This window comes from Thunnus albacares, chromosome 5, assembly GCF_914725855.1.
Source record: "Thunnus albacares chromosome 5, fThuAlb1.1, whole genome shotgun sequence".
NCBI classification, from domain to species: domain Eukaryota; kingdom Metazoa; phylum Chordata; class Actinopteri; order Scombriformes; family Scombridae; genus Thunnus; species Thunnus albacares.
This window is the reverse complement of record NC_058110.1, coordinates 17,898,680-17,918,185: the sequence shown is the minus strand read 5'-3', so window position 1 is coordinate 17,918,185 and position 19,506 is coordinate 17,898,680. Positions and strand designations below refer to the sequence as shown.

The following is a 19,506-nucleotide window of genomic DNA, read 5'->3' as shown; positions in this document are numbered from 1 at the left end:
ACAACTCAAGTAATGCAATTTGCTGTCAAGTTATTAACTAAATGTCTTGGGACGTGACTTGGGAAGCAAGTGTTGGACAAAATTAAGGCATTGCCGCATAAAGCGAAGTGAATATAAACCGTTGCTGTAGTGAAATAAACAGGTTTCATGTATGTTTTTGCATTGGAATTCTCCTTGAATTTAAACAAACAATGCCACAACTGTGCCATTGAAAGTCTGTCTGGACTCCACAATGTGTTACACTTTTGAGAAATGGTGTACAATTTCTGTCAATGGTGCTTTAAGCCTTTTCGGCCTATTAGAGAACAACAGTAAAGTGAATTTAATTATTTTTGTCTATCACAGCACATTAAACACACCAACTACCCTACATTATCAATCTTAACCTTGGATTTAGTTGGGCAAACATTAGAATAGCGCCTATCCCTGCAGCAAAATATTAACGGTTGATAGCTATGCAATCAAAGTGTCCCAGCAGTCCCATTGGGTAACACACTCCATTGGACTGGTTGTCGGGCATATCGGGGACAAGGCGGGAGACGGGCAGCTTGTAATGGGATGAGATAGGCTATCTTTATTGTCAAAACATAAGAATGAAGGGGGGAAAAAGACAAAGATTAGCTTTCCTGACAGTCGGCCGTTTGAAGTTCATGCCAAAGTGCATTAGGGGCTGTTATTCCCTCGTTTGTACGCTTGCAAATACAGAACCACTCACAGGAAAAGGCGAGACTTGCTCGCTAATCAACTGATAATGGGTCACACTGTCTGTTTGCCCGCCATCCTGCGTGCACACTCACGGCACACTTGCTTCACACAGTGGACTGGCACAGGCATTTGTGATGTTGGGTAATTGTGGATGAATGGTGTGACATAGATTTTAGGGAGAAACGTGTAAAATTTGTGACAAAAGTGTACTCTGTAAGCATACAGTATCTATACAATGTCAAACAGATTTAAAGGGTCAGGTTCAAAATACAAGGTATAGCATCATATCTGACCTTTGACCTGCTTGTCTGGGGCCAGGAAGTTCCACCCTTCTCAGTCTATTGTCCACTTCAGTGCAGCATCGCCTCAACCTCAGCTTACTGGTGCTCTCTTTCAAACGCCATATCAAGGCTGAGCAAAGCAACTTAAACCCTGGACTTTACATGTTTATATTACACACTTTACATCACAGTGTGTGGTACACCTGAACTCATCACATGTGCTTCTAAGTATATTCTTACTACGGTGGGTAATCATGAGCACAAAGTTACAATACATAAGCCAAGAATCATCCAGTGTGTGCAGCCACATCAGAATGTACCACCCTGCCTCTTCCTGCACTGATAACACGGTGAGAGACAGTGGAATGGTTGGTGCAGTTGTGGGTAGAGAAAGGACGTGTGTGTGTGTGTGTGTGTGTGTGTGTGTTTGGGAGAGGGGAGGAAGGTGGTTAGGTGTCAGTTCCTTGACTTTCCTTTCCCCCCCTCAACCCTCCTAACGGCCTCCATCTAAGGAAGTGGATCCTGCAGAGTGTCTATTCAGCTCCACGAGACAAGACAAACACTTGAAATGTCAAAGCCAGTAATGTTGCACACCCTACATTCTATTTTATAATGAATGTATCCATAAAGACACAGCTTAATCCTAATTTTATCCTTGGCTGCATTTGCAGTTGTCAAGTATTTGCCAATTATGAGCCTGTTTTTATTGTTCCTGTAGAGAACTCCACAGATGAAGGAAAACCTGGCTTGCAGGTATGTAACCACATGCCCGGGTGCAAGCATAAGCGTCCATTTGGAAAGAACAAAGCAGGGTAGGCTAACCCAGGCAGGAAAGATGTCATTTTCAGTTCTGTGGCTTTGCAGGAAACTCAACCATTCACTCAGCCATGTACTCCCATCCTGAAATGGGGGAGTAAACGTTAAGAGCCAGAAGGAGGCAGGAGGGAGGCAGAAGGACTGGGGCACCAAAATAAAAAAACTAATAATAATGACTTTATTTCCATCTCCAACCCGCAGATGTTTGCTTCCTTCCTTTCCCTTTCATGTCAGATGGAAATCTCCTTTCTTGTATCGCTTTGATGAGAAGCACCGGTGTGGGTAATTGTAGATATGAAAGTGTTTGTTGCTTTTTTTTGATTGAGTCATTCCCTGCATTTGTCAAAAAGGCTGATGTCTCTCATCTGCATTGCTCAGGCCAAACTTGAGCATTCCTCTGTGTTTATCATTAGGACAGGAAGATGCAGCTTCGCCTTGCCACCCCTCCCTTCAACATCCTGGGATCTTTTGGACCCTTCCCTAACAAGGATGCCTTTCCATGGTCACTGTGGAGCTCGGTGACCTTTTGCCTTAACAATATGCAAAAGCAAATTTTAAGTGCTGCGCAGATCAGGCACAGTATGATAAATTCAAAGGGTAATCAGGTGTGCAGTCCTCTTTCAACATTATGAGTGTCTTTATAGTGACTTAATCTCGAGCAATCTTTATCATTCAATTAGGAATATCATCAAGATATACTCTGACGCAAAAAACATGAAATCCAGAAACCACTGAGCAACCCACTCTGTTGTGAGTGGGCCAAAGATTCTTTGACGCAAACTCACAGTGAAGAAACTGGCCATGATGCATTGAGTCCTCAAGTGTTCCAGGAAGCTGGAGATAGGATGGTGACACACTTCGACCTTTAATCCGCCATTAATTTCAGCTTCCGTATGTGATTACAGATGTCAGACCCCTGAGACACAATGATTCCTTTCTTTTCTGCTCCCTCTCGAGCATTATCTGACACATTTTATGACTTCTCCCAGCTATTGTTCTGAGATGGATAAAAATAATATGTTGATGTGGCCAGAGGGTGTTTCCAATGGAGAGGTCTTGGGTGCACTGGGTTCAGGGGTCACGTTGGTTCCCCAAACACAGGAAGGCAACACTGTAAGTCACAGTCAAGGGGTGTCAAGGCTGGACACTTGTTTTCTCTCTAAGACCTTCTCCTTCAACTCTGTCTATTAATAACACAAGTCATCACAGTGAGAGTTAACAGCTGACCTCCTCTGTGGTAGGTGGGATGGCAAACAGATGCAAAGGCATGTTGGTTTAAATATATTCAACTGACATGAGAGTTTGAGGCTGTATCTGTACTGTAAATTTATTATAATGCCTCATAAATACAGTTGATACCTAAATTATCATGTGTCTTATAAGCTTTAAAAGTTTGATTTCTTATTGGTTTAAAATGTTGCCAAAACAGTATAATCTATTAGTATCTTATGTACCTTTAAATTAAATACCTTTAAATATTTAATGAGGTGAAGGGGGAGTCATTGTGTTAACACAGTAGGCCAATCATATGTCCTTTGTAAGGTTGAATTGGAGGCGTGTGCTGTCGCAGTGGGAGCGCGCAAAGGAAGGGAGGGCAATCTTGTCCGGACGCTAATAAGACCCAATGGCTGGTGCAAGGTGGCCAGGAGCGCTGAAACGCGACAGAAGACGGTGGACGAAGGAGAGACGAAGGAGAAAAAAAAAATCTCAAGAGAAGCATTTCTGGATGGACAGAGAGGATGAGAGCGCCACAGGAGCGTCCGTAGGAATTGCAGGGGAGTTTGTGTGTCTCGTCAAAGGAGCTGCGTGGAGAGGAGAGGAGAGAAGCGGTAAGTGAGCAGAACCCAACGAAAAACACCTGCGTCAAGACAAGGTACCTGCGAAGGACGTATGAAGATGACGTTCAGCTCGCAGGACGCTTAAAAATCTGCTGATATTTGGTGAAACATTTGGACAGAAACATTTGAAAGCTTGTATGTCTTCTTGTTTTTAATAGCTGATGCCAAACTTCCAAAAAACTTTTGATTTGAACCAATCAGACCATTCATTGTGCTCTAGTTTTTGGTCAGAGCAATCATCAAAAAAGTACAAACATAAGTCAGAACAACTGACTCTGTACTTTTAAACTCTTTTAGGATCAAGAGTGAATGAAATTTAAAAAAGAGGTATCTTTGTCGCATCAGCTGGTAAGTTTTAGTGATAAAAAATATCAGCACTAATACTCCATGAGTTGCAATGGACCAAGATTTGACTCTCACATGTTATCACACACCTGGAACTAGGCTATCACTGCAGGCACTGTGAGCCACTGACTCCTGGGAGCCACAACCCTCCCCAATGAAGCAGTCGTGGTGGGCCCGCCTGGCACAGATTGGCCTGCTTGCTGTGTGGACTTGTATATGGCTGGTCCAGGGATGCGGACCGGGCCAGGGGTTCGGCTCTCCCCGCTGCAAGCACAGGAAACTCACAGCCATGCACTACAAGCAGTTTTTCCCCAACTTCTCAGAAAACAACCTCGGGGCCAGCGGGAGAGCAGAGGGCAAGATCACACGCAACTCTGAGCGCTTCAATGAACTTGTGTGCAACTACAACCCAGACATTATCTTCAAAGATGAGGAGAACACCAATGCAGACCGCTTCATGACTAAGGTGAGACTGGGGTGTAACGCTTAGTCGAGTTCAGTAATCTTCTTCGAATTGAATGATTCACTGGGTCACTTGTTTCCGTTCACCTCGGTGAAATGTGATGACTATGCAGTAGGCATTATGAAATATACAGACAGTGCAGAAAATCAGCTGCAGATTGACAGAAAGGATGCTCTCACTGGTGTCTCTTGAACCTTTTCAAGACAATCCCTATGCTGAATGACTGATTAACTACATACTCTCATACTCATACCTCATACTCTGCCAACCCGGCATGGCACCTTCAAATCAAATCTATAACCTCATTCATTGTTTGCTGTACTCTTAAGCTATTCCTGCCCTTGCCAGGCTCCTGACACAAACAAATGCTCAACACAGAGTGTGTAAGTTTTAACTAAACATCCCCTCCCTTTTCTTGAGATAAGAAGATCAGGATGTAATTCAACACTACCCTTTAAGAGACTGAGTTCCCCTTCAGGAACACTTCCTTTTAATCTTTAACCAAAGTCTTTGTTATTGGAAATAAAACTATTCCTATGACAGGTTTCTCAGACGCCCTACGAGGAGAAATATCCAGGCATGGCATTTAAATTTGAATTACTGATTGTTTAACAGGGATAGGTATCCAAATTCATATCTCAAATTCAGCTGTGAAAAGACTATTGGTGGCCTAGAGGATTGAAAATCTTGGCCAGGAGATGGGCAGCTTTTTGATGAAACACATTTAATCCCACTCTTCTGAATATGAACACACAGTTTCTTTATACTCAGCCCGTTTTGGATGCCGCGGCTTTCTGTGATTGTTTAGGATATGAATCTGTGTTCCTTCCCCTCCCTGAGTGATTTTATGTGATGGAAATCTGCGGTCGTATATGTGTGCCCTTCTGATGCCCATTTTGAGTGTGTGTGTATGTGTGCGTGTTGCCCCTCTTATGCCCAGATGTGAAAGACACTCTTTGTGCGTCATTTGGAGACTCAGAGGGGTCGCCTATACAAAATTCCCGCCTGCTGAAGTAATGGCACCGTTGGAAAAGCGACTATTGTAGTTCCGACAATGAAACGCCTCTCTTCAATGGCATTGCGAGAAAAATGTACCCAGTTTGTTTTCTGTCCCTCTCTCTTTATCACTCTTGCTGTCACATTCCCAAGTGTGTGCCCATACATTCTTCCCCTCTGCCCTCTCTCTTTAGTCGTCTCGCCGTTGCACTGCTTTCTTCTCACCCAACTTTTTTTTCCTCCTCCATCTCTCCCGCTTACACTCTCATCTCTCACTCTCCCAACCCTGCTTTTTTTTAAAAATTCTGTTGCAAGTTAAACTTTATTCATTCAAATTACAGGCCACAAGACTTGTCACTTCACAAGTCCCAAGTGAATAGGCTTTCAGGAGATGATAATGAGTGTATCACCTCATATGCTGACGTCATCATTTTTCAGCCTGCTATTTTGTGACAATGCTGACACAGTCTGTAACATTATGGCCCACGGGGGTGTTAAGAGTCACTGTGCTCATTTCTGATCAAATGTCTCAGGGGTGAAACCGAGAGACTCATGCCTGGCACAATCGAGGAAGGCAGAGAATGGCCTTGATTATTCTGTCACCCTGTCGAAAAGGCCAAGGAATGTGCCAAACTGGCTACAGTAGCTTTGTTCTTATTCTCCGATTGTTTGAGCAAGGTTGAGATGGCCTTTTAGCAGGGTAGAGGAGGAATTGTGAGATGATGCCAACAGACAAATAATTATAACCTGGGAGCCAGAGACGTGAGGTGTTGAAATACTGGAATCGCTCTCGTCTGACTTGCACTGAAATCAGGCTGTGCAATGAGGTGTACAGTACAGTCGCATACTGTTCATACCTCCTGTATTCTTAGGCTGTGCTGTTTCCCCCTGTTAATAAATGATTACAAGTGTCTGTCATTTCTACTGGAGTTTAGTGGAGTTCAGACATGCCTTTCACTGTACACGGTACAGCCTACGGACCAAGTGTAATTATTGTCTTAAACTAAGAATCATCTTTTATATTCTCTTAATTTAAGTTTTCAAGTTATAAACAAAAATATCTGAAGATACAAGAGAACACTCTCACAAAACATCTACACTCTGAAAACTATCCCACTGCCCCAACCCTTCCCTCCTTCCCCAACAGGTTACATCAGTAAATTTAAAAGTCAAAATAATATACTATTATAGGGATTTCAATAAGAGAGTATTCAGACATACACATAGAAATAACATTCACACAGCTCCACATATTCTTTTACAAGAACTTTATTTGGACGCATGAAGCAAGTTTTAAGTTACTCCAATATGTCATTGAAACAGTTATGACTCAATCCTTTCAAATCCCTTATTGAATCTATTTAGGTTCTGCTTTTGTTATTTAAGAACTAAAACTCAAAGATTGATCCGCCGCTCAAACTTTGCATTCTAATACCCATGTTTATATTAGATTTTTGCTATTAAGCTAAATGACTACCTGAATGTTTTGTACATTATTTATTGCTATTAAAAAAGAGGAAGAGGATAAAATATTCATTAAGAGATTTGTTAGACTCTTGGTATAATGAGTGTATGTATTTTACCAAAATGAAACTAGCCATTGGATCCCAACCCTGCACATAACTGCACTTTGCTTTAGAATAATGTTACTACATTATATAAATCGAGACATTTTACAGTAATGGAGACACTGTTTCTCTCTAAATGACTTCAAACATATCTTTGGCATTTCTGCACTGCAATTTCGTGTTCATTATCGACCAACGTATGTCTGTGATAAGCTAATATCAGCTGATATATAGGCTGGTTTATTGATTGGGCTCGAGTTAATACTACTCCAAACTGAATCCTTCCCCCCTGTCTCATTCTGATTCTAGCGGTGTAAGGACTGTCTGAACAGGCTGGCGATAGCAGTGATGAACCAGTGGCCAGGGGTACACTTACGTGTGACAGAAGCCTGGGATGAGGACGGTCACCATCCTCCCGGCTCTCTGCACTATGAAGGCCGGGCTGTGGACATAACCACTGATGACAGAGAAACAGAGAAGTATGGTCTCCTCGCCCAGCTGGCTGTGGAGGCCGGCTTTGACTGGGTCCACTATGAATCCAAATATCATATCCACTGCTCAGTAAAAGCTGGTAAGTTTAAGGAAGGAGCTTTCATAGCTTTCTTTAGAGTGTACTGTCAAATTTCATTCACTGTATGATGTATAAAGACAAAAAAGGAACATAATCTGTTTAGTCATCCTGGCTTTTTCTGCTGATCTTCCTGTAGATCACTCTGTCGCAGTGGAAAAAGGTGGCTGTTTCCCTGGCTGGGCCCGGGTGACTGTTGCTGGAGGGGGGCAGAAGACCCTGTCATCACTGGCTCCTGGGGACCGGGTCATGGCTCTGTCTGAGACAGGCCAAGTAGTGTTCAGCCAAGTCCTCTTGTTTCTGCACCATGACCAAGACAGCTGGTCTACTTTTCTGTCTCTGGAGACAGAAGATGGCCATAGATTGGCCCTTACTCCACATCATTTGGTGTTTTTAGCCCACCATTGCAGACTTGACAGCAGTGAGTACCAGGCTCAGTTTGCCAGCAGAGCCAGAACAGGGGACTGTGTTCTTATCCACATAGCAGAGGGTCAAGTCCGTCCATCTCGAATCAGCTCAGTCTCAGTAGAGGAAAGTGTAGGAGTGTATGCCCCCTTGACAGAAGATGGAACTTTGTTTGTTGATGGGGTGCTGGCATCCAGCTATGCACTGGTGGAGGACCACAGACTGGCACACTGGGCGTTTGGACCTCTGCGACTCCTCTACTCATTCGACCAGCTACTTTGGGGGGATCCAACAAAAGAACAGCAGGCCACTGACAGCGAAACAACTTGCACTAAGACTCCATTGCAAAGTAGCACTTTGGTCACAAAGGACAGAGCAGGTGTAGATGTGGATAGTATCACTCTTAACAAACAAGACAATCTGAGTAGACCTCTAAGAATGGAAATTAAAGAGAAACGCTCCTTGCAAAGACAGACATCAAATGTGCACTGGTATGCTAAATTACTGTACAGTTTTGGATCTATCTTCTTAGACTCCAACTCATTTCATCCCTAAAATCCTAAAAGTATAGACTCCATACATATCGTGCTGTTCAACATTACAACTTTGATACATTTACACTAACACTTCCTGTTCTTTTCTTCAATAAATTAAAGGCAATGGAATGGCTTGCTTGCTTTTGTCACCATTGTTTGCGTTATAATCTGTCATAATGATATACAATACATGCTAATACTTAAGTGATATTTTATCAGAGACTGAATTTGATGGCAAATTGTGCAGGTTCATATAAAAATGGTCATGCTATAATGACTGTGTCATAGTCTATTTGTACATCATGTTATTTGTTTTTAATTATTTCAAATATATATGTAAGAGATGTATTATTCTAAGGGAATAGGAATGAATTTTACCACAATAGAATCTTTATTTTTGTACTTTCTGAATCATAATATATAAATGTTTCATTTTATTATAATTAATTCTGCTACTGTATTGTACGTTCTCACTTGTTATGTCATAAAAAAAAAAAATTAAAATGTCATTTTATTAAGGGACACTGTTTTTCCTTCAGCTCTGGGATAAATGTTGCAGATTACGCGGATTTATCACTTGCTTCTTCAGCAAAAATGAGTCACTTTGCATGGTGAACCTGAGGAATATGCAAAATATGATTTCTAGGGCTCGTAGTTGAGCATTATGTGTGTTACAGTATTCAGGCTCTCTGTGGAAATCTAGTCTAACAGGCTGACGGGTTAATGAAAAGCCCAGATGTACTTAATATTCCCCAACTGTGCCACCACCTTGACTTTATTATAGCCTTTATCACTTAGCTCCTTCAAAGGAGTTATCAGGTTTCTTAGAAGCTTAGAGGAGACAGCTTTATTAGTGTTCATTGATAACTTTGGGTCACATGTATTGGATCTGTTGATGGTGTGGTGCAGTACATTAGTTACACCCCTTTGTATTTTGTCAAACCCCATCTACGCTCCTGACTTGTACCCATCTGTACTGTAAATTGTGACTGTGGTTTGCCACATCCTACTGAACATCTACTTTACTAACAACTTGGCAAAGGTTCATAATGTGTACGGCTATATTCAGGACAAGTAGTCTAGGGTTATACACCCCCTTGTGGAGGAACTGGTATCCTGCCTGTGAATTTGATTTCATATAATTTCCTGTTAATGTCTTAATACATGTAATATCTACGCTGAATAATAAACTTGAATTCAACAAACCTTGATTTGTATTATAATACAGTAGTATATTGGTAACCATCTGTGTACAATGAGACATTAATTTTGTCAAGGAATGCATTTTTATAGCATGGAAAATACAAAAAATATTTGAATGTAGTACACAACACTATGATATCTAAACTTTGGACTCAAAACAGACACGATATGAAGAAAACAATCCACAAAAAGACCTAACTGCATCCTGTAAAACTATCCTACTGTGTTTTTTCCAGTGCTCTTTAAACTTAACTGTGAAAAATTGCACTTGGAAAACCCAAATTGAATTCTCTTCTTCCAGTTTATGTTCTGTTGTAAACATCTGTGGAGGTACAGTATTCTAGGGGATTATCCTTGAGATGCAGGAGGCAGATGGGAAAGCACCGGCTCCGCTGACTAGCCAATAGGAGAAGCCTGATCTCCTAATACCACCCTCTATTTACATCCATTGGCCAATCAGTCACTACCTTCCAACTAGTCTCAGCCCCCCAAAATCTAATCCAATCTTGCTAAAGCTGAATGGGGAGTTAACTAATCCTGTCAGGGGGACCAGTAATAACCTATTTTCAAAATGAAAGCCTGCACACCCCTCATTCAAGCCCTAACAATCTCACATATTCCCTTAACAAATATTTCTGTTTGTAAAATAAGTCATGAACTGCTGTATATAAAATACTTTTTTTAGACACACCTGGACCAGTTGGGTATTGCTGATAGTGGAGCATTTGAGTCCATGTGAAATTGAAACATAGGCCTTCAGTGGCAACTGTCTTTGTAAAAAGAGTTTTCAATTGATTTAACATCTTATCAGTCAATTCTTTTTGGTCTGATTTAACCAGTGAATAATTATCAACAACCATATAACTTTCCTATAAATTAAACCACTAACTATTCTGTCAAATGCCCATTAAGAGGTTGCTGCTACTTTAAACAGTCATGGTTCTAAAAAGCATTGTTTTCACATCTGGCTTCTTTAAGACCTCTTGTCAACTTCCATAACTTACAATGTGTGCAAATAGGATCTAGTGATAATTATGGGGGAAAAAAATGCTGATCTCACCCACACCATGGTGAAAGAAAATTAAACTTAAAACTATAAAAGATACTGATAAATGTTTGTTTCATTCATCTAGTTGCAAGGGTCTTGAGGATACACGTGTACTCATCGTGTTAAAAAATAATTCTTGTAAAAATGCATGAAGTACATAGAGGCCTCTGCACACATGCATTACTACATGAGTTTCAGTGCAGGATCAGCTGCAGATCAACCGCCGCAGCAGGTGCTTGTTCATTGCCTGCAGAACACACGAGCTGTCAGGCGGTCATCTGTAATCACTAACATTACCTTTACATTTGAGACATTTAGCAGATGCTCCACTCTGCAGTTACTTGTAAGTGTTGAGTTATAACCTCAGTAAGCTACTTACCTGTAACAGTTCAGTTTTTTGTTCTGGGGCATGACGGGAGATATACAGTCACTGATGTGGATTAAACCTGTGACCTTCCCTCTATTTTACAGACGGTTACCCAACCTAATTTTCTGTTAGTTCACAGGATCATTCCAGTGACATCCAAGCTTTTACTGCATGTACTGTCAGACTTCTTGTTCGCAGTGTGGCCCATGAAATGCATGTGAAGGAATGGGTCTTGACTTTAGAAGAGTAAACACATATAAAAGTATTGCAAGAACTTGGGCTGGGACACACTTTTTAAAAACAAACAAACACGTGTTTCTCACATTTATGTCTGCCCTTATCTGCATAGCAATTGGAAGGTATATTAGGCTGGTTCGAAGGTATATTAGGATTTTAACATGACAACTGAGCGGCATTTTCAGTGAGAGTTCAACTCAAAATAGTAAAGGAAGTGATGAGTTCTCAAAACAACTTTCTTGAACCCATGTCCTAGGTCATCCATGCCACTGTGATTTTCTTTAAGTGATAAGGCAACCAAATGATAAGAAAGACCTACCTCCCAATCCCATCCCCCACACGATCTGTGTTATGTTCACCCACAGCATACATTATGATTACTCAAATCGAAAACCAGACTTAACTCTGCATTGCATTAGCAAATAATTATTCATATTTTTTTTTAAATGGAAACGCACAGATCTGTCAGCTGATTCAGTGTCAGAGGATAAAAGGGTAGAAAGGTGCAGCCTACTTGTCTAGTGGAGGGTTGATAGGGTATATTATCAGCCTTTTTAACACAGTATAGCATTATTTAAATTCAATGCAGTCATGTTATTTTAAATATTTATCCCTATGTCACTTACAAATACAATACAAATACATACAAATATCACTTATGGTAATTATCCAGGAAAGGCAAAACAATGAGACCATAAACCATCTCCAAATGGACTGGCTCATTTAAGTCATCATCAGTGAACCTGCTAAAAAAAAACTGGCGGAAAATTATTTCACTACACGGCAAAAATCAAGTCATCGATTACACTTCTCAGTCGTTCTCAGTCTCTCCAGCCTAATGCGCAATGCAAAACAGTATAGAAGAGACAGATAAAGATTAAGAAATTAGCCACCATACACATTAGTTATAATCAGCGCCAAGAACAATGCACCTAAACGAATTCAGTCACATCATTGAACACAACATATGCATGAATCCGTAGGCATGTCAAAGTAGCTTTGGTTTTACAATCATAACAATCTAATGAAAAATGGCTTCCCTGGATCCGAAAATCTAATGACCTAATATCTAACGCTAATATCCACCATATTCCAAGTGGTCCGCGCTCTCCCCATTAAAACCCCGTGCTATGCGTTAAAAGACCAGCCTTGCACAGCTTTTAATGACTGTTCTCATGCTGTAACACAATATACCAATAATGAGTAATAACATAACAATTTTTGCATGTATTATTTTTTGACGTAGTTGTTATTAGCTAGCACTGCTAGCCGCTTGGCGGAACAGCCGTGTGCAGACGCAACGCAGTTCAGCGAAGTGAACAGATGCTAGTGACCCATACAAGGGTACCCATGCAAAGTTGTGCTGCAAATTTAGGTAGATGAATGTCTGCAGTCGACTAAAACTTAAAGAAAAAAATTACACACGTACTGGCGTGTGAGAAAAGTTTAGGGCTGTGATTTTCGGATGCACTATTTTGTGCAAACTTGCGAGATTCCAGCACAGAGTAGAAGAGCTAGCTGGTGTTAAGAAGCCAGCCCGGATAGGTAGTTTTTGGGTTCACTGCATGAAGCTGGGAAACACTTTTCGGGACCGGTTGAAGACTTGTCTCGGTGTGTAGTAGTCCCCCCGGTAGTGTACGACCACTCGACACAAAGCTCAAGTTGCTGGTTAGCTTGCTAACCGTAGCATTATCCATCTAGTCGAAGAGCTAGCTAGTAGCACCGCACAGCCTGCCTTCCGCCGACGTGCACTTCCCCCACTCTCCCTCCAGCCGGCTCGCCGCAGCGTTAGTCCGGTACATAAAATGAAGCGACCATCAGCGTTTTGGGAAGCTGTGTGGCTGTTTGGATTTTGCTGATGTATGAGGAGACGATATTGTTTTTGTGAGGTGAGCTCTTTTTAATTGTGGCTTCTTTGAACTTCTTGCAACAGACATACCCAGAGACACACCAACCCTGACCTTAGACCGGGTAACGTTAGCTCCGCTGTCGGTAATATGTAGCTGTTAGCTTCCACAGATGGATCTGTCTATTTGCTGGAGGACTAGCCATGTTACCTGAGTGCTAACTTCAGGTTGAATAGTGCTGTACGGTTGCTCTGTCAGAGGTCTTTCCCACAGAGTAACCGGTTGACATTTTTACAAGTATGTGTTCCTGTGCATGACATTTGATGTATTTCTCGTAGTTGTACCTCTTCGGGACACTTTGCTGCTACGTCACCATCGATAGTTGTTACCTTTTCCGTATCAAACTGTCGCCAGTATGACTGGATAAGACTAGTTGCTGGAATACAACCAACCCTTTTGAAGTCGGTGTTTACATTGAGAAATAGTGCTTAGCGTTGCAATTATTCAACTATAAAATCTCAATAGCTTTTCCCCTTGGCATAGCAACAAATAGTAGCAGGTGTTGGTCAACATTACAAAATGAGAACAAATACGGTGAAAGTTAATTTGTAACGTTAACCCTTGTAACGTTAACTTAGCTAGCCAGGACGTTAAGACGTTAACGTTAACTTGGCCGTCATGTCATCACTTTTTGCTGTGGACAACTTAATTTTAGAGACAACGCGTAATTAGTTTGTTCGTTAGCTAACTGTATATAACACCAGTTTGGTTTTTGTAGGGCTGGTTAGTCACTTTATCGAAAAGAGGGTGCGTGTTCACTGTTGTCACATAATACGTTTATTACGAACATGTAACGTTACAAAAGGAGATTCATGTTGTCCATAAGATATATTACATTCTGCTGTTAAAAGCATGTTTGCTATTTGATAAACAGCGTTTATTACATCTTGTGTGTAGATTAGGTTGAAGTGCATATATCTTGAATTTTATTTGGGCAGTTTTGACTGTAATGTTACAATCTGCTCAAGCTTCAAAACACTCTCAAATAATTTCGTCAGAGATGCATATAATCTACGTCGTTATTGGTTTTACGTTATAATTCAGTAGACTCCGATCTTAGATTAAGATCATTTCTGCTCCTCTGCATTAAAAAAACACCAGAAAAACGACACCTCTGCCTTAGTAGGAATAAAAAAGGAACATTATGTTTGTGTGTGTGAATGTGAGTGTGATAACAGTAGCTCACGGGATGATTTTCTCAGTCTCAGTTAAAAACCTTTTTTTTGTTTGTGTTGAAACTGATGAAACACTGCGAGACTCTCGGCTGGATCAAACAATTTCGAAGCCACACTCACATTTCTTTTCTTTTGAACCCTTTAGATCAGGGCGTACAGCATCATATCACAGATTGTTCTCTTGGTTGTCTATTTTTTGGGGGAGATTAAGGATCATATGAGCAAATATTGCTGAAGCTGCCATACACCATAAGTAAAATACACCAGCATGCGAACTCCTAAGCCGATCGGCCCCTTTCAATGTATTCGTCTGTTAATGGCATTTAAACGTCAGAAACACGATATGGCATCCTATTATTAGTTGTGTGGATGAAAGAATGGTGAGCCCGTCTAGTCCTGCATAGTTTGTTTTACAATATTTTTGTCAATGGCGTGAATCTCACAGCGGAACTATGATGTGAGCGACAAAGGTTCTGCACGAAAGGAGCACCGCTGCAACAGGAAGTTCTGCATACGGAAGTTGTGTTTTCTTTGTGTATCCCGATTTATGGTTGTTTTATTTAGGAAAACACAATTTTATCTTTCATATTTTGTGCCTTTTCCCACAGCAGTTTCACCGGTTTGGATTATGCATTGTTGGGTAAATGAGTATTTGAAATGTTAAAGCGGTTTCCGATCGATCTTGTTTCTGTAACCCTCGCGCTATTTTCATTAGTTGCGAGAAAGCTCGGTTGCATTAGTGCTAACGTTAGTCAGATTAACACAATGAAATCGGCTAAAGACAGGACATAACATTTCTATGTAATTGTTTGCATTGTAGGTTGTAGGTCCTTACATGTAAAAAGTGCTTTTGGATGGGTAGGGAGGTCAGTGCGAACTGTGGTGTGGCAAAGGAAGATGCATTTTTAAAGGGTTTCTTTAATTATATTGATTAACATATGTTGGTTAATAAACATTTTCTGTTTTGCTAATTGAGACCTGCACACTTGTTATCTGTTATTTTTTTATGTGAACAAGCCTAAATCTAATGTATGTTGCAGGTGTATTTAGTGTTTTTTAAAAATATTATCAAATATATTCTCTGCAATCCATTACTTATGTGGTGATAACAGGCCTAATGTTCACGTTATAGCCTGAGTGACCCAACAAAATGTCCACAGAGTGTTTGCATGCTATGAAAGATTTTCTTGCAATATACATCTTCTGATTAACATTCACAAGTTGATTCTACTTATGTTTTTAAATTGTAGATCTCTGTCAAGGAGGTCAAAATCAGCACGGGGGATGGACGAGCAGAAATCAAACTGCGAAGAAAGTGACTCTGAACCAACAGGTAATGTGTTTGAATTTTCTTCATCTCCAAACTTCATCCATTATGAGCTGAAGTTATCACAGTGTGCTTGTGCTTTGATGTAAACAAAAAGGTCTTCATTCTCTCAGATTTTGAAGAGAAACGCACACGGATGAGAACAAAATCAGACTTTCAGTTTCACCACAACAGAGATTTGTAAATGTAAATTATTAGAGGCGATGACAGGAGAACTGAATTCATTTGAATGTTATATCCCCATGACAGATAAGTCAATGTGTTTTGTGAAAGCCATCAATTCTTCATTTTTTCCTTCATTAGTTGTTTTTAAAATGCAACGTTTTATTTTTCTTCTATAAATATTTTCTCTTTCTTATTTTTAGCTGATGACAATGCCCCTACAAAGCAGCTTGTCTCCTCTGAGGGGGAGTCTAAAGCCCTTCCTGCTGCTGAAGACGTGTCTGGTGTTACTGCAGCCTCTTCCAGCACACCTGTGTAAGTCCTTCATTCACACTGCTGCAGTCTTTCTTCCAAGAAGCTGCTCATTGTTGGCAACATCTAAAACTGAATATTTGCTTGTCTTGAACGATTGTTTGTGACTATACAGAGAGAGTGTTCGAGCATGCGCGCTTTGTAACTGCGTGGAGCGCAGCCTGCATGGACAGCGGGAACTGAGACACTTTGGGCCAACTTATGAACGGCCAACCCTCAAGCCATCAGCTTCCCCACTGCCACAGCCCGGGAATGATGACCTGTCTTCCATTGGATTTTCTGACTCTCCCTGTCTGGCGGCGCTCTTTGACGACTCAGGTTAACCTCAAAACATTATAACATTATATTCTATTAATGTACATTATGTAATTACTTCTACAAATGAATTATATTCAAGGCTTCATCTACTAGAAATACAGCGCAGGGATGTATAATTGAAATTTGGTCAGAGATGTTACTGATTTGGGCTTTATAATGAACAGGGGGTTGTTGGGTTCATCATTGGTGTGCGGTGTGGTCAGAGGGAGTGAAGCGGATGGAGAATGAGGAGCTGGAGAACGTGGATAAGGCTGTTATCTCAGGGACACAGCGGGTAAGTGCCCTGTCTATAAATGTGGATTAGATGGTATCAAATGAGAATATAGGGATTAACAGGGGCTTCCTTCACACAATCTTACTTGTAACCATTGGTTTGTTTCAGCTTTGCGAACACTGCAAAAGGCTGGGTGCAACCATTCAATGCCATGCTGAGGGCTGCTCACGGTTCTACCACTTCCCCTGCGCGGCAGCAAGTGGATCTTTCCAGTCCATGAAACAGTTGGTCCTCCTCTGTCCAGAGCACATAGACAAGGCAGAGGAGTTGGGTAAGAAAACCAGGCATCTTCATCAAAATTTTGATGTTATTACTTACTTTAAATCAAAGCAATCAGTTAGATTGTTCCTTTTTATTTAGTTTTCTCTGTCAAACTTGAGCACAGGGTGAAAAAATGCACAGACATTTCAGCTATGCGTTCTTCAGACTTGACTTTGGCTGCACACACCCAAGTCCCCCCTTTTTTGTTTTTGTTTGATCACAATGTTCTTTAACTCAACAATGTTATTATTTAGGGCATGCTCACAGTGTAATGCTTTACTTTTTACTTTTTATTCTTAATTAAACATTACATAGATAATGATCAACTGTCATTGTCAACAAACAGCATTGTCCAAAGCTGTAACTCATACTGAAAATTCCTGTAAGACAACCAGGACTGCTCCATACTGATCAGCTTTGGGCTGTTCTGCCAAGGCCTTGAACATTTTTATGCTCTTTGTTGTCATAAAATATCAGCTGTCTGCATTGCTTGAAAGTTAGAAAATAGCAATCAAAGGAATATCTTTCGTCTCTAAAAAGTTTAAATGTTTTCAAATGTAGACAATGCTCCACTTTGCTAAGCAATACAATAGGCAACTTTTTTAAAAAGTGTCTACTAGCCATCTAGCTATTCCCTATTGACTTTCAAGTTGAACTAAAAAGAATAAAAACCATCCTAATGTGATTTTATTTTTATTTTTTAAAGCGGGTGAAGAGGCTTGGTGTGCAGTGTGTGACTCAGCGGGGGAGCTCACAGACTTGCTGTTCTGTACGGGTTGTGGCCAACATTATCATGCCGCCTGCCTGGAGATTGGTGCCACGCCCATTCAGCGGGCAGGATGGCAGTGCCCAGAGTGTAAAGTGTGCCAGACTTGCAGGTGAGTTCACCGTTGTGAGTTAAACTGCACCCTACGCAAGAGATTTAGAGTGCTTAACATTTTGCATGACATTTGCATTTCTTTTTTGGCTGGACCGCAACAGCGGAGCCAGCCCTATAAGCGCAATTGTCCATGACTGACTAAGTGAGTAGTTGAGTGATGAAGTTACACCATTGGTTTGCTGAAGCTTGGTACACAGAAGTATACCAGGATGCATTTCACACCAAATGGCTGCAATGGTGGAGCCAGGTCAAAAGCTGTTGTAAATTTCGCTGTAGGATTGTTTATATTTCACTTCATTAAGTTTTAATATTTTTTCAGACAAGAAAGTAACCACTTAGATTCCCATTATGTGGTCAGTTTATCCAAATAACGCAGACGTTTTTGAAGATGTGAGCAGCTGCTGGCCGAGTGCCAGCCGGTCATCTCAGCTGCCAGCAGCCCGACTCCTGAGATGACCAGCCGGTCAATCTCCGTCGTCTTCCTGGGGCAGAGTCGGACTGGTCATTGGGAGCCAGGGCCGGTTGTTATGTGGGCCGCTTGAGCAGCCCATTATACAAAAACAAGAGCCTCTTATGTCTTTTCCTCCTTTGATATTACCAAACATTTAACCTCTTGTTTAGACTGGCTTTTTAACTTCATTTGGAAAAATAAGCCACACAAGGTAAAGAAAGGAGGTTTTGTCTATGTCTCTAACAGTGGGAGGTCTTAATGTTTTGGACTCTTTTCCATTCAACCATATTATCAAAATTAACTGGATCAAATGATTTCTAAAAGTATGTAGAATATTATCCCAATCTTTCTGTTTAAAAAAAAAAAGTAGGTTATTAATGTGCCCTTAAGCTGTCGGTAAACTTCTTATCAAACTCTTCAACTTTCTTATGTGTTGGTCCCTTCTATATAAGCACAACTGTTCTCCTCACAGATGTTTTTATGGAATAATGTCAATATCACAAACAGAATCAAATCATTATTTTTTGAAAATCGGTTTAACAACATTTTGCTTGTAAAACAGCTATTTAACTGTGAAGGGCTTCTGTATTCATATGAAGATTTTATAGTGTGCCTGTCTCCCAAAATGAGCACAGAACTGTAATTAAAGCACAGTCAATTGGCATTAAATGCTTTCATGTTGCTTATCACATTTATTCCTAATATAGAAGATAAATGCTCTTTTTGTATTCATTCAGTGTGTACATGTGACAATGTTTTGGGCTGATTTTCAGTCGGAGCTTAAAATATATTTTGGTAAGAAAATTTTATTTAAAGAACACAATTAGTATATTTTAATTTTAATTTCTCCAACAACGAACAATGTCTCATTTTTAAATTTTATGTCAATTTGCTTATTATTTTAGCCAAATTTTAGATTTATAAAATGAAATTCTTGAAGATGTTGCCATCTTATATTACATGTAAACAAACAAATCTAAGCATATATCTTCAAACATTTCATACACATTCCAGCCCTTTACTAGGTTTTGACCTAGTCTTAAAGACATTTGTCCTATTTTAC

The 19,506-nt window shown here is 40.5% G+C and overlaps 2 protein-coding genes across 8 annotated transcripts in view; both read left to right on the top strand.

The window, feature by feature from the left end:
• Nucleotides 1-3,373: 3,373 nt before the first annotated feature.
• dhh (desert hedgehog signaling molecule) lies at nt 3,374-8,654 on the top strand. Of its 3 annotated transcripts, XM_044351700.1 has the most exons (5): nt 3,374-3,631; nt 3,938-3,988; nt 4,085-4,451; nt 7,322-7,583; nt 7,720-8,654. In XM_044351700.1, exons 3-5 carry the CDS (start codon nt 4,140-4,142, stop codon nt 8,538-8,540), a joined length of 1,395 nt encoding a protein of 464 aa, XP_044207635.1. In that variant the 5' UTR covers nt 3,374-3,631; nt 3,938-3,988; nt 4,085-4,139; the 3' UTR covers nt 8,541-8,654. The 3 variants fall into 3 exon arrangements, with proteins under 3 accessions (XP_044207635.1, XP_044207634.1, XP_044207636.1); XM_044351699.1 differs by lacking the exon at nt 3,938-3,988 and having other exon boundaries at nt 4,309-4,451; XM_044351701.1 differs by lacking the exon at nt 3,938-3,988.
• Nucleotides 8,655-12,016: 3,362 nt separating this feature from the next.
• kmt2d (lysine (K)-specific methyltransferase 2D) overlaps nt 12,017-19,506 on the top strand; it is a 37,251-nt gene continuing 29,761 nt past the window's right edge. For 2 of the 5 annotated variants that reach the window (XM_044352504.1, XM_044352500.1), the window contains exons 1-7: nt 12,017-13,265; nt 15,709-15,791; nt 16,151-16,262; nt 16,375-16,577; nt 16,742-16,851; nt 16,960-17,122; nt 17,819-17,990. In XM_044352504.1, the coding sequence (XP_044208439.1) occupies nt 15,743-15,791; nt 16,151-16,262; nt 16,375-16,577; nt 16,742-16,851; nt 16,960-17,122; nt 17,819-17,990 (809 nt within the window). In that variant the 5' untranslated portion in view covers nt 12,017-13,265; nt 15,709-15,742. Of the gene's footprint in view, nt 13,266-14,979; nt 15,099-15,708; nt 15,792-16,150; nt 16,263-16,374; nt 16,578-16,741; nt 16,852-16,959; nt 17,123-17,818; nt 17,991-19,506 lie in introns of those variants that run through there. The other 3 variants (XM_044352503.1, XM_044352501.1, XM_044352502.1) reach the window with 3 other exon arrangements.